The sequence below is a fragment of the Staurois parvus genome, unplaced genomic scaffold, assembly GCF_062004578.1.
Source record: "Staurois parvus isolate SC_StPar_1 unplaced genomic scaffold, SC_StPar_1.0 ptg000138l, whole genome shotgun sequence".
Classification (NCBI taxonomy): domain Eukaryota; kingdom Metazoa; phylum Chordata; class Amphibia; order Anura; family Ranidae; genus Staurois; species Staurois parvus.
In genome coordinates this window covers 1,258,095-1,270,253 of record NW_028317934.1, presented here as the reverse complement: position 1 = coordinate 1,270,253, position 12,159 = coordinate 1,258,095, and the positions used below count along the sequence as shown (strand labels likewise).

Below are 12,159 nucleotides of genomic sequence, written 5' to 3'. Positions count from 1 at the left end.
TCTCTATATAATCACTGCACATTGGGAAGCTTTATAGTGTGGATTTATTTCTGCCTATTTGGCAGCTCATTGATAAGACACAGATTTATCCTGCAAACACTAATTACATCCTCCTCAATGTTTATTTTGTTTTGCTTGTTTTACAGAATAAAGCAATTACAGTGCGTGTAAGAAACTTGTCAGATACGGTCGTTGGCCTTGAATCATTTATCGGCTCAGAGAGGGAATCCAATCCATTATACAAAGACTATCATGGTGAGTTAATTTGTCTGCACATCCAGGCGATAGCTATGGTGCTTCAAGTGTACATGGAGAGCTGGTCACCTGCCCCTTTCTTGTGCTTCATCTGTGCTATAGCATGTGTTCATGGAGTTTACTACTGTGCCTTGAGTGATCATTCCTTCTCTTAGGGCTTTGAACACATCCTCCAGACAGCAGCTCTTTTTGGAAAATACGACTGCTAGTACTCATCAACACTAAGCTCAGCTGTGAACATAAGTGAACTGTTATATACAGGGTGCAGGGTGCATCCAGGTCTGAGCAGACTACCATTGAATATTGACAGCTGCAAACAGCAGAGACAGCCATTTTATGTCTAAAAGATGGCTTCACATTGTGCATTCTAGGGGTGCTAACCTCAAACCTATCTAATTGTTTTCTGTAAGACAATCACTGGCCTTAGCTGAGGGCTGTAGGTAGTAAAAGGATAGAACCAAAGCAAAACCATTTATAACTATGTAATTTCTTTCATTTTGCATTATTTGAGGATCTCTGGGTGCTTTTGAGTAAATCTAAAGCATCTGAATAGTGTAGCATGATCTCTTAATACAGTTTTGTTCATACAGTTGCAAGAAAAAGTATGTGAACCCCTTGGGATTATGTGGAGTTTTGCATGAATTGGGCATAAAATGTGCTCTGAACGTCATCTAAGTAACAACAATGGAAGATGCACATCCAAGGGATTCACATACTTTTTCTTGCAACTGTATGAGTCTTGGGTATGGTAGTAAGTCTGTGTGTGCAGGTCCTGAGACCTACAGTAACCTATTAAAGTGTTTTTCAACCCATAGTGTGGGATACACACTATGGGAAAATCTGTACGAAGACTGCTTGTTCAATTTTCTGCTGCTATGTGATCCTTTTGGCTTGGTTTGTATACCACTGAAATAATTTTTTTTTCTATCTGATAAGTGCAAAAAAAAAAACCCCAATGATCTTCTTGTCAGAACTTCAGAGCTGTCCTGTGTCCTCTGGTACTTCCAGTGTTATCTCAATGAGGCTGTTTAGTCCTGCTAGTTCTTATCTTCAGCTACAGAATAATTAGTCTTTATGTTGTAGAACCATGAATGTTTGAGTGGGATAGTAGCTTAGAAAAAGTCAGTGGGCAAGGCTGACAACACACAGTCTGCAAAAAAAAACAAAAAACTGTGTGTTGTCAGCCCACAACATGGTTTAGATGCTGAGCTCATATCTGACAAATTAACAGGTATTTTTATTTACTTGCAGAGTCTTAAAGAATCTGCAAGTAAAGAGAAATACCTATTAATTTAAAAACACAAGAAAATGTGGATGTATTGCATAGGTGTACTGGATATGTTTTTTTTTTTTTGGTATTGCCTTGACATATGCTTTAAAGTGATTCTAAACATTATTTTTTTTTCTTGTTTATTTGTTTTTTTCAAACATGTCATACTTACCTGCTCTGTAGAATGGTTTTTCACAGAGCAGACCCGATCTTCCTCTTCTCGGGTTCCTGTGCCAGCGCTCCTGACCCCTCCCCCGCACAGAGTGCTGCCCATAGCAGTCCGATTGCTATGGGGGCACTCATGCGTGCTCACGCCAGAGCCGCCTTTGTGTGTCCATAAGACATTCATAGCAAGGCTCGGCCCCGCCCCCTGCTCCCTCCTCACTGGCTATGATGACAGCAATGGGAACCAATGAGAAGCGAGAGTGCCTATGCTCTTATGCATGCCGCTAGATCAAGATATAGCTTATGTGAGTATAAGAGGGGCTGGGGGGGCGGCGCTGACTGCATGAAAATAAAAAAAACATTCTGCCTTTACAACCACTTTAATGCTGTCCATACGATCAGCATGAAATATCAGTATATGACCAGGCACTTGTACAATGTGTAGTGCACAGATGGCATATTTAAAACTTTTTGGTTTTGTACAGACACTCCCTTTCCCTTCCTGCTAAGCCTTGCACTTTTATATGGTGTTCGGTGGCTTGTGCAAAATTATGTACGGCAGCCTTATATATAGTGTGTATAGTATGGAATCCTGATCCTGCAGATTGAAGAAACTACAGTTCATACATGACCTATAATGAAAATGTGGAGGGAAGCGAAGACATGGGGATAGACATGTAGGGATAAAAATGTTGAAGGTTGACGGAGAATTACATTTTAGTGGTACCTTTCGTATGTACGGAGCTCATACTAATCCCTCCAGCCCGTGCCCCTCCCCTGACTTCTCCATCAAGATCAATAATACAACCATCAGTCCCTCCCCTCATGGTATAATCCTGGACTCCCATCTGTTCTTTCAGCCACAAATCCAATCAATGTCCAAATCTTGTAGACTTCACCTCCTTAACATCTCCAAGATATGCCTGTTTTTAACCACTGAAACCACTAAGCAACTTATTCACTCCCTTGTTATCTCTCGCCTTGACTATTGTAACTCATTGGCCTACCTAATCGCAGGCTATCCCCTCTTCAGTCTATCATGAATGCTGCTGCCAGACTCATCCACCTTACCAACCGTTCCATATCTGCCATCCTTCTCTGCCAATCCCTCCACTGGCTTCCCATTGCCCAACAAATAAAATTCACATTAACAATAACATATAAAGCCATTTATAACTCTGCCCCGAATTACATCACCAATCTTGTCTCCAAATATCACCCAAACCGTTCTCTCCACTCCTCCCATATCCTCCTGCTCTCTAGCTCCCTTGTCTCCTTGTCCCATGCTGGTATCCAGGACTTCCCCAGAGCCTCCCCCATCCTCTGGAGCTCTCTACCTCAATCTATCTGACTATTGCCTACTCTGCCTACTTTTAGGCAATCTTTGAAAACCTATCTCTTCAGAGAAGCCTATCCTGTCTTCAGCTAATAACTGAATCTTATATTTCTCCTATCAGTTCATCCTCCCCAGTTATTACCTTTTTGTACCACTAGCCCCTCCCTCTTAGATTGTAAGCTCCAAGGAGCAGGGCCCTCCTAACTCTCTTGTATTGAACCTTGTCGTTGCTGTATTGTCTCCCTTTATATTGTAAAGTTCTGAGCACAAAGTGTTGGCTCTATATAAATCCTGTATAATAATGATGATAATAATGTTGGGTGAGTGATCAGCTTGTATAGAAAAGAATCAACCCCCGCCCCCCCATTAAAATAATGAAATGTTTTTGCTTTTCAGCCTGAAATGAAGACACAGTTTTTGTTTTATCCAGCTGTATTTACTCAGTGCAATTAATAACATCCAAGTGAAAGATATAAAACCAACATGTCAGAAAAAAATGTTAACATGTAAAAAATAGATACACTGAGTTGGAAAAAGGATCACCCCCTTGTGCCAGTATCTTGTTGAACCATCTTTTGCTTTAAATACAGGCTTTAGCCTGTTGGGATATGTCTCTACTAACTTTGCACATCTAGACTTTGCAATATGTGTCCACTCTTCTTTGCAGAACTGCTCAAGCTCAGTTAAATTTGATGGTGACTGTTTGTGGACTGCAGTCTTCAAGTCATTTCACAGATTTTCAATGGGGTTTAAGTCTGGGCTCTGACTAGGCCATGCAAGGACATTCACCTTTTTTCTCCTTCAACTACTGTGTGATCATTTTTGCTATGAGCTTTGGGTCATTCTCATGTGGAAAGGTAAACCTTCTTCCCATTGACAACTTTCTGGCAGAGGCCAGCAGATTTTCCTCAATAATTTAACGGTATTTTGCTCCATCCATTTTTCCTTCTATCCTGTATGTGCTCCAGTCCCTGCTGCAGAGAAACCCTCCATAACAGGATATTACCACCTCCATGCTTTACTGTAGGAATGGTATTTTTTGGATGGTTAGCTGTATTGGATTTCCGCCAGACATATTGTTTATTGTTGAGGCCAAATAATTCAATTTTAGTCTCATCTGACCATAATACTTGTTTCCATGTGGCCTCAGAATCTTCAAGGAGCATTTTGACAAAGCTCGGTTGTGACTACATGTGGCATTTCCTGAGGAGTGGCTTTTTTCTTGCAACCCTCCCATACAAGCCACATTTGTGGAGAATTTGTGATATTGTTGTCACATGCACAAAATAACCACACTTTTGTCAAAAATTCCTGCAACTGCTTCAGAGTTGCTGTAGGCCTCTTGGTAGTCTCTCTGAGCAGTTTTTTCCTGGCTCTTTCATCCAGTTTGGAGCGATGTCCTGATCCAGAGAGGGTCTGTGTTGTATCAAATACCTTTCACTTCTTAATAGACTTCACTGTGCTTCTAGGCATTGATAAAACCTTTGAATTTTTTTTGTATCCATCTCCTGACTTGTGCTTGTCCACAATTTTATCTCAGAGATCTTTTGACAGTGCCTTGCCACCCATAGTTGATTGTTTGCTTCAGTTGCACTATCAGGAACTGAAATGCTCCAGGAAAGCTCTTCTCATGCTGGGCTAATCAAAATTACCACAGCTGATCACAGTTGAAAGTCAGATGGATTTGGGTGCTATTGAGAAGGTGATTAGCTACATCTGATTGAGTAATTTTTAGGAGGGGGTGATCCTTTTTTCCAACTCAGTGATTCTGTTCTTGAATTATTTTTTTCTGACTTGTTGGTGTTCTATCTTTCACTTGGATGTTATAAGTTGTATAGCTGGATAAAACCAAAAACTGTCTTTGTCTTCATTTCATCATTCCAGTTTGCAAAGCAACAAAATGTGATTATTTTAAAGGGGGTGATTTTTTTCTATACCCACTGAATTTCTCACTTATTTCTTCAGCTCCTGAAAACATTAGTGTAGCAGTGTAATTTTGGCTTCACCAACAACCTACTTATGTCGCATTGTCATGGTAACATTCATTCAAAAATGTGGCAAGCCTAAAGTGAACCTTTGCTTGTTGGGCAATGCATCTTTTCATTTAATTGTTGGTATCCCCCTCACTGCTTTAATCACTTTACCTTCAGCCCTCAGTAGCTCTATCTCCCACCTGAGCATTATGTGAATAAAGGTGGCCATACGCTCTGTGGGTGGCCCTGTTGGCACCACCTTGCTCAACAAAAGTTGATTTTTCAAAACGCTCTTGTTGAAGGATCAAGGCAGAAAATTCTCAGCCAAACCAGGCCTTCATCCAGTCAGATGCAGGCACTGTCCAGGTATTCTGGCAGCCACTGGTGCCACCTGTCAGGATGGATACAGTAAGGTAGATTTATTTATCCACACTGTTTAGCATGATGGAAGTAAGTGATTTATCTCGTTTATGCCATGGTGCTGAACAGGAAAAATCTTAACGTGTGTGGCCAGCTTTACCTATGTATGGCAGTGTATGAGGCTCTCTTCCCCACCTCCCCTACCAGTCGCCAAGAACAAATGCTGTACTTTGTTGGAGCGAAAGCAGTTCCTAGCAAGCTCCAGGTGTATTGAGCTTTTTCTCTTTTCTTGGGGTGCAGCGAGAAAGTGAACATTTTCATTTTTTTGTATAGGCATTGCACAGGTTCACCTTAAAAAGTTCTGGGAGGGCGTCATATGACGTCCTCCCAGAACGCGCTCTCCTGCACGCCCCCGGCAATCTCCGTGATTGTTGTGTCCTACGGACACAGCTGATCATGTGATGTGGTAAAAGGCCAATCACAGCGGCCTTTAACGACGTGATCAGCCATGTCCAATGACACACTGATCACAGGAAAATTCAATTGCCGGTTCTCGGCTGCACTTTTCTCTCGCTGTCAAAGCGTGAGGAAAGTACTCCCGAGATCCGGCAGTTGTCAGAGCAGGGATCGGCACCGATCATCAGGGCACTGATTATCAGTGCCCTGATGATCAGTGCCCAGCAGTGCCACCCACCAGCTCCGCCCACCTGTGCCCACCAGTGCCACCCACCAGCTCCGCCCACCAGTGCCACCCACCAGCTCCGCCCACCAGTGCCACCGACCAGTGCTTATCAGTGCCACCAACCTGTACCGCCCAGCAGTGCCACACACCTGTGCCGCCCACCTGTGCCCAGCAGTGCCACCCACCTGTGCCCAGCAGTGCTACCCAACTGTGCCGCCAGTCAGTGCCACCAGTCAGTGCCAAGCAATTGCGCCAGTCAGTGCCCAACAGTTGTGCCAGTCAATGCCTAGCAGTGCCGCCAGTCAGTGCCCAGCAGTGACGCCAGTCAGTGACGCCTATCAGTGCTGACTATCAGTACCCATCATCAGTGCCGCCTATCAGTGCCGCCTATCCATGCCACCTCATTAGTGCTGCCTATCAGTGCCACCTATCAGTGCCCTTCAGTGCTGCCTATCAGTGCCCATCAGTGCCGCCTATCAATGCCCATCACTGCTGCCTGATCAACGCACATCAATGAAGGAGAACAATTACCTGTTTGCAAAATTTTATAATAGAAACAAAGAAACACCCAGTGACGATTAAATACCACCAAAAGAAAGCTCTGTTTTTGAGAAAAAAATATATAAATTTCATATAGATACAATCTTGCATGACCGCGCTATTTTCATTCAAATTGCGACAGCGCCGAAAGCTGAAAATTGGCCTGGTAAGGAAGGGGTATAAGTGCCCGGTAGGCAAGTGGTTAATGGGCCGGAGCACTTAGATTGTTTTTTGGGGGTTTTTTTACCCCTTTTAATTGAAGTGGAACTACACAGCATCTGAGCACCACAAACCAAAAATGGTTTTTAATTTTTAATATCCAAAGCAAACTCCCCCATCCATCCATGTCTCCATGCTTTATTTTTCTGAGAAATCACTTAGAAAACACCCTCTAGCATTTCTGGTTGTGACCATCTTGAGTAAGGGCAGATTTGTGTAGCATTTGCTTCCTGGAATCCATTTGCCCTTAGCTCAGGCATACAGGCAGGAGGGAGTGCTTAGCTGAGAAAAGCCCTCTTCAAGACTCCTGGGATGTATGACATAATTTGCCTAGGCATGGAAACTAGGAAGTAACTAAAGAAATGTGAAAACAGTTTAAAACAAGGAAATATTATATACTTTCCTATCTGTTTACTAATGCTAGCAGCATAAGGATTCAAAATAGTCAATATGGATTGAGAGAGTGAAGTTCCACTTTAACCATTTCCATACCGGGCAATTTTACACCTTCCTGCCCAGGCCAGTTTTCAGGTTTCAGCGCTCTCACACTTTGAATGACAACTGCGCGGTCATACAACATTGTACCCAAACTAAAATTTTATCATTTTCTTCACACAACTAGAGCTTTCTTTTGGTAGTATTTAATCACCGCTGGGGTTTTTATTTTTTGCTAAATTAACAAAAAAAGACCAAAATTTTTGAAAAAAAAAACGTTTTTCTTTGTTTCCGTTATAAAAGTTTGCAAATAAATAATTGTTCTTCATAAATTTAGGCCGAGATGTATTCTGCTCCATGTCTTTGGTGAAAATAACCCAAATTAGGATGTATTTTTTAGTTTGTAGGAAAGTTATAGAGTTCACAAACGATGGTAAAGTACTGACAGCCAGTCTAATTTCTTGAGGTCCAAGAATGCCAGAACAGTACAGATATCCCCCAAATGACCCCTTTTTGCAAAGTAGACAGTCCGACGTACTTCATAAGAGGAATGGCGAGTTTTTTGAAGTTGTATTTTTTTTGTCATAATTTTTTGGAAAATTAAAAAATTAAAAAAATTAGTTTCACTATTTTTTTTTTACATATTGTCACCAGTGCAGTACAGCGTCATCATATAATTGGCATGGCGGTGATCAGGGACACTGACTGGTGACAGTATGAAAAAATATATATATATATTTTTTTTTTTTTATTTTATTATTATTTTTTATTAATTTATTTTCTTTTTTTTAAGATTTTTTTTCATATTTCACTATGACCAAAGTAGTACAGTGTTACCACAGTAACATTGTACTACTTTGGGGAAGTAATCAGTATTTTTTTTTTTACACAATTTGCTTATAGCAAAGAATTACTTTAGATGACATCGATTCATTCAGGGTTTTCTTTTCTTTTTTTTTTTTTTCTTTTTTTTTGTGCTTAGCTGTGATTTGGCCACAGCTAATCATATGACATGTGCATGTGATTAGCTGTGACCATTCACAGCTAGACACTAGTATACAATGGATGGCATGAATAAAGCCATCCATTGTATACAACTGTCATGTGACCTGCTGTGATTGGTCACAGCAGGTCACATGGTACCGGCAACGGGGGCCGATACTCAGATCTGTCATCGGCCGTGTCCGAGGTACACGGCCGGTGACAGATCGCGCCGCTGCGCAGCTCTGCAGGAGCGCAATCTGCGCATGTGTGGGAGGACGCCATATGTCGTCGACCCGGAACGCTGATGACATTTGCCGGCCGCCATTCGGCCATAGGGCGGGCGGCAAATGGTTAATTATCTTTGGTTATTAAAAAAATTTGGATATATTTTAGAAAATGACAGTATTTTATTCCCAGAAACAGAAGGACATTGGGATCAGAAAGGCATTTCTTCTTATAATTACAAAATGCGTTCACTGAGTAAATCTTGTTCACATTTCCTGACTGCTAATCATTAGAAATGTTTTCTTTTTTCAGCCTTCAGTAAAGTGCATTAAAGGACCAAAAAGGGAACATGGAATTTCCTTGCATGTTGTCAAATCAGATTAGCCAGGCAGGACTCAAGCAGACGCACATCTCAATAGGCTGGCTTTGGGGAATTCATAGTCAGGGAAGGCTTGGCAATCATCTGACCAGCCAGTCGAAGTTGTCATGAAATCAATAGTTTTAAACTGGGAAGCTCGGCATTCAGAGATTAGGGGGGAAGTGGCTTTCTATGGCTGCTCATTTTAAAATATTTATAGATTGATAACTAAAAAAATCTGTTAAGTTCAAACTGTTAAGGATAGAAGACAAAAGATGTTGAGGTGTCTGGTGATCCACCATTCCTGGTGTGTCTCAGACCTCTCAGAACTGAAAAATGGATCACATTGAATTGAGAAAAATAGATCTAGGTACATAGAGTAGTATCATTTGTATGCATTCATGTGTACTCTATAAATACAAAGACTTCAGGGTAGATTTTCATTGATGGAACCTGGAGGTAACATTTGGAGCCCAAAGCAAACATCCCTGGTATCACCTCATTTGCAAAGAACATTTTGCCCAAACCGGACTTTGGATATTGTCAATACATATGTGCGTAGTGATTTTGGCTAAATTGATTTTCTGGCAAAATCGGTTTTCTTTTCTTTATTTACAGGGTGCATTATATAAGGTTTTTTTCTTTCTACGAAAAAAGCAAAAAAACAAGGCTAATAAAGGGCCATTTTTTTTTTTTAGAAACAACAGATCCAGGATAGTTGAAAATATCCTCTTTTTTTCCTTTATTTTCAGCCTAGTCATGTTACCTGGTGAGACATTTCTTTAATCTGAATGTATAGAAAGTGTCGGTCCACTCCAAAATGTTTTTTCATTTCGAGTCAAGGTTATTTGCTTGGATCGCTCATATTTCTCTGGAATTACACCTATGGGGTTTGTGCAACTGAGTTTCCAGCTCTTTCCACCTGCTGTGGCATTTGTGATTTGCTGTCCCTCTTTTGATGATTTGCCTACTGTTTAAATATATAGAAGATGCAGCATAAGGCAGCACATGAATTGATAAATGTTTTCATTCAACCAGCGGGTCAAATGAACAAAAAAAACAGATTCCCCCCCATCCATGCATTCAAGAGAGTTGGGGGAATCCTTCTCGCTTTGGTATTGTATTGTAACAGCAGGGATATTTCCCCACCATCAGAGTACAATGATCAGTGCCAGCTATAGCCGGCACCACTGAACATTTGGGAAAAAACATGATAGGCTGGTTTTACAATACGATAGATTGACTAGTGTATAACTAGCCTCCACATACATGGACTGAAATTCGGCTGGTCCCTGCTGAACTGGCTGAATTTCAATTTATGTATGGGCCAGCTTAAGAAATGAGATTCCACAGCTTATATGGGGGGCAGAGCCAGGGTCTCTGCTGGAGGAGCCTCTTAAAAAAAATAAGAAGCCAATGTGTGATTGACCAGCATGCCTTCCAATGTAGAGAAGAGGTATTTTAAATATTTTCTGTGCTTGTTCGAAAACCTGCCTTTCAAAGGGAACAAAATCCCAATCATAAATACTTTATCGTCAAATATACTTTATATGTTTATAGGCACCTATATTAGCCTTCATAAGCATTCACTTAAAGTGTATGTAAACCCTAGCAATGAACTTCTGTTATTTGCATTATTTTTGTCTGTTAAATACGCTATTGTCAGCAGCCGACTGGCGGTGGCCTCTAGCGGCCCACTGGCTGGGATATCTCAGGCCACGGAGTCTAAGCCTCAGTCTGCTGGTTCACCAGAGCCCCTGATGGTGGGGATGGACCTGAAGCAGCCTGAGACCAGGTCGCAATCCCCGAGAAACACCAGCTGTGGTAGAGGCGGATGCCAATGGTGTGGAGCAGGGTACAGTAACAGGAGATCAGGCAGAGAATTGTCAGGACGAGCCAGGAGTCAGAGCAGGAGAAGACAGCAGTATCAGGAACAGGCTGGGTCGGCAACAAGGTAATCAGGGATACAGGATCAAACAGGAACACAGGTACAGGGAACAAGACCATGAGGCGATTTGGAGATGCACAGGGCTGGTTTAAATAGAGCGCCCTGTGTGGCCGCGATCGCTAGTGCGCATGCACGGCCGCCACCGCGATCACCTAGGACTCAGTGCTCGCCGGCTAGGACGAGTTGGAGATCTGCACATGCGCACAACGTCGAGCGGCCGGGATCCCTGACAGCTATTGAAAGCGTTTTGGTACATCTGTTAGATAAGTGCAAAGGTGAAAGTTCATTTTTGTTCTTGAGTTTATGAAATTTGCTATGCTAAACACAACATTTTTTAATGTAAAAAATTAAATCAACAATTTGTTGCAATAAGCAGCATCATCACCACTGTTTTTTGCAGTTACAATGGTTCACTAGAGTAGACCCTAGTGTAAGGCTGTTAAGCTGTTAAGTGTCACAAATCTGGACAATTCAAAGTGCACATATGGAAAATTGCTGCATAAGAGGGTATCTACAATGAATAGGTCATGTCAAAATTATTAGCTGATCAAGAGATATAGGCAGCTGGAAGTTGTATGCAAATCTTGACTTCTTGGCTTGTCTTTTGTGTCTTCCTGTTTATAAATGTACAAAGTTTGAGTAAATAATTTTTTCACATTTTTTGGGACATTGGACTTTACTTTGGCACTTTTTCTTTGGACTTTCACATATAATTTTTCACGGTTTTGATTTGTATTATTTGCGCTGTATTATTTTTATTATTATTTTTTGATGTTTAGTCAATCCTTGAACAGCAGCATTTCATTTTTCACTTAATTTTTCACTTATTTCCTTGGTGCAAGTTTGATACATATTTTCTTGTGTCTTCCTGTTGGTCATTGAGGCTGTCCTCATTAAAAGACCAATAAGAAGTCTTGGGACAAAAAAAGCAACCAGTGCGCTAAATGGGTTTGTGATTTGATAAAGAGTATCAGAGAAACTTCGACCCAAAAATACATATACAGGGTGTCTGTGTATATATATATATATATATATACACTATTGAACACGTCACCTTTTTTCTCAGTAAATATATTTTTTAAGGTACTATTAACATGAAATTTTTACCACATGTCTGTAACAACCCGTGCAATCCATACATACAAATAAACCAAAACAATAAGTTCAGAAATTAAGTTATGTGTAATAAAATGGAATGACACAAGGAAAAAGTATTGAACACATGTAGAAAAGGAGGTGCAAAAAGGCATGGAAAGCCAAGACACCAGCTGAAATCTAGCAGTAATTAGAAAGCAATCCTTTCCCTTGTCAGTGCAAATTAATATCAGCTGGCTAAGTCTCAAATAATGTCCTATAAAAAGGTGTCTCATTACCAATGAATCACAACAAACATCTCATGATGGTAAAAG

The 12,159-nt window shown here is 41.1% G+C and overlaps 1 protein-coding gene across 2 annotated transcripts in view; it reads left to right on the top strand.

Moving 5' to 3' along the window:
* The window catches only part of ELP4 (elongator acetyltransferase complex subunit 4), a 371,616-nt gene that overhangs the window by 222,859 nt on the left and 136,598 nt on the right, over nucleotides 1-12,159 (top strand). For both annotated transcript variants that reach the window (XM_089673478.1, XM_089673477.1), the window contains one exon: nucleotides 147-255. In XM_089673478.1, the coding sequence (XP_089529604.1) occupies nucleotides 147-255 (109 nt within the window). The remainder of the gene's footprint in view (nucleotides 1-146; nucleotides 256-12,159) is intronic.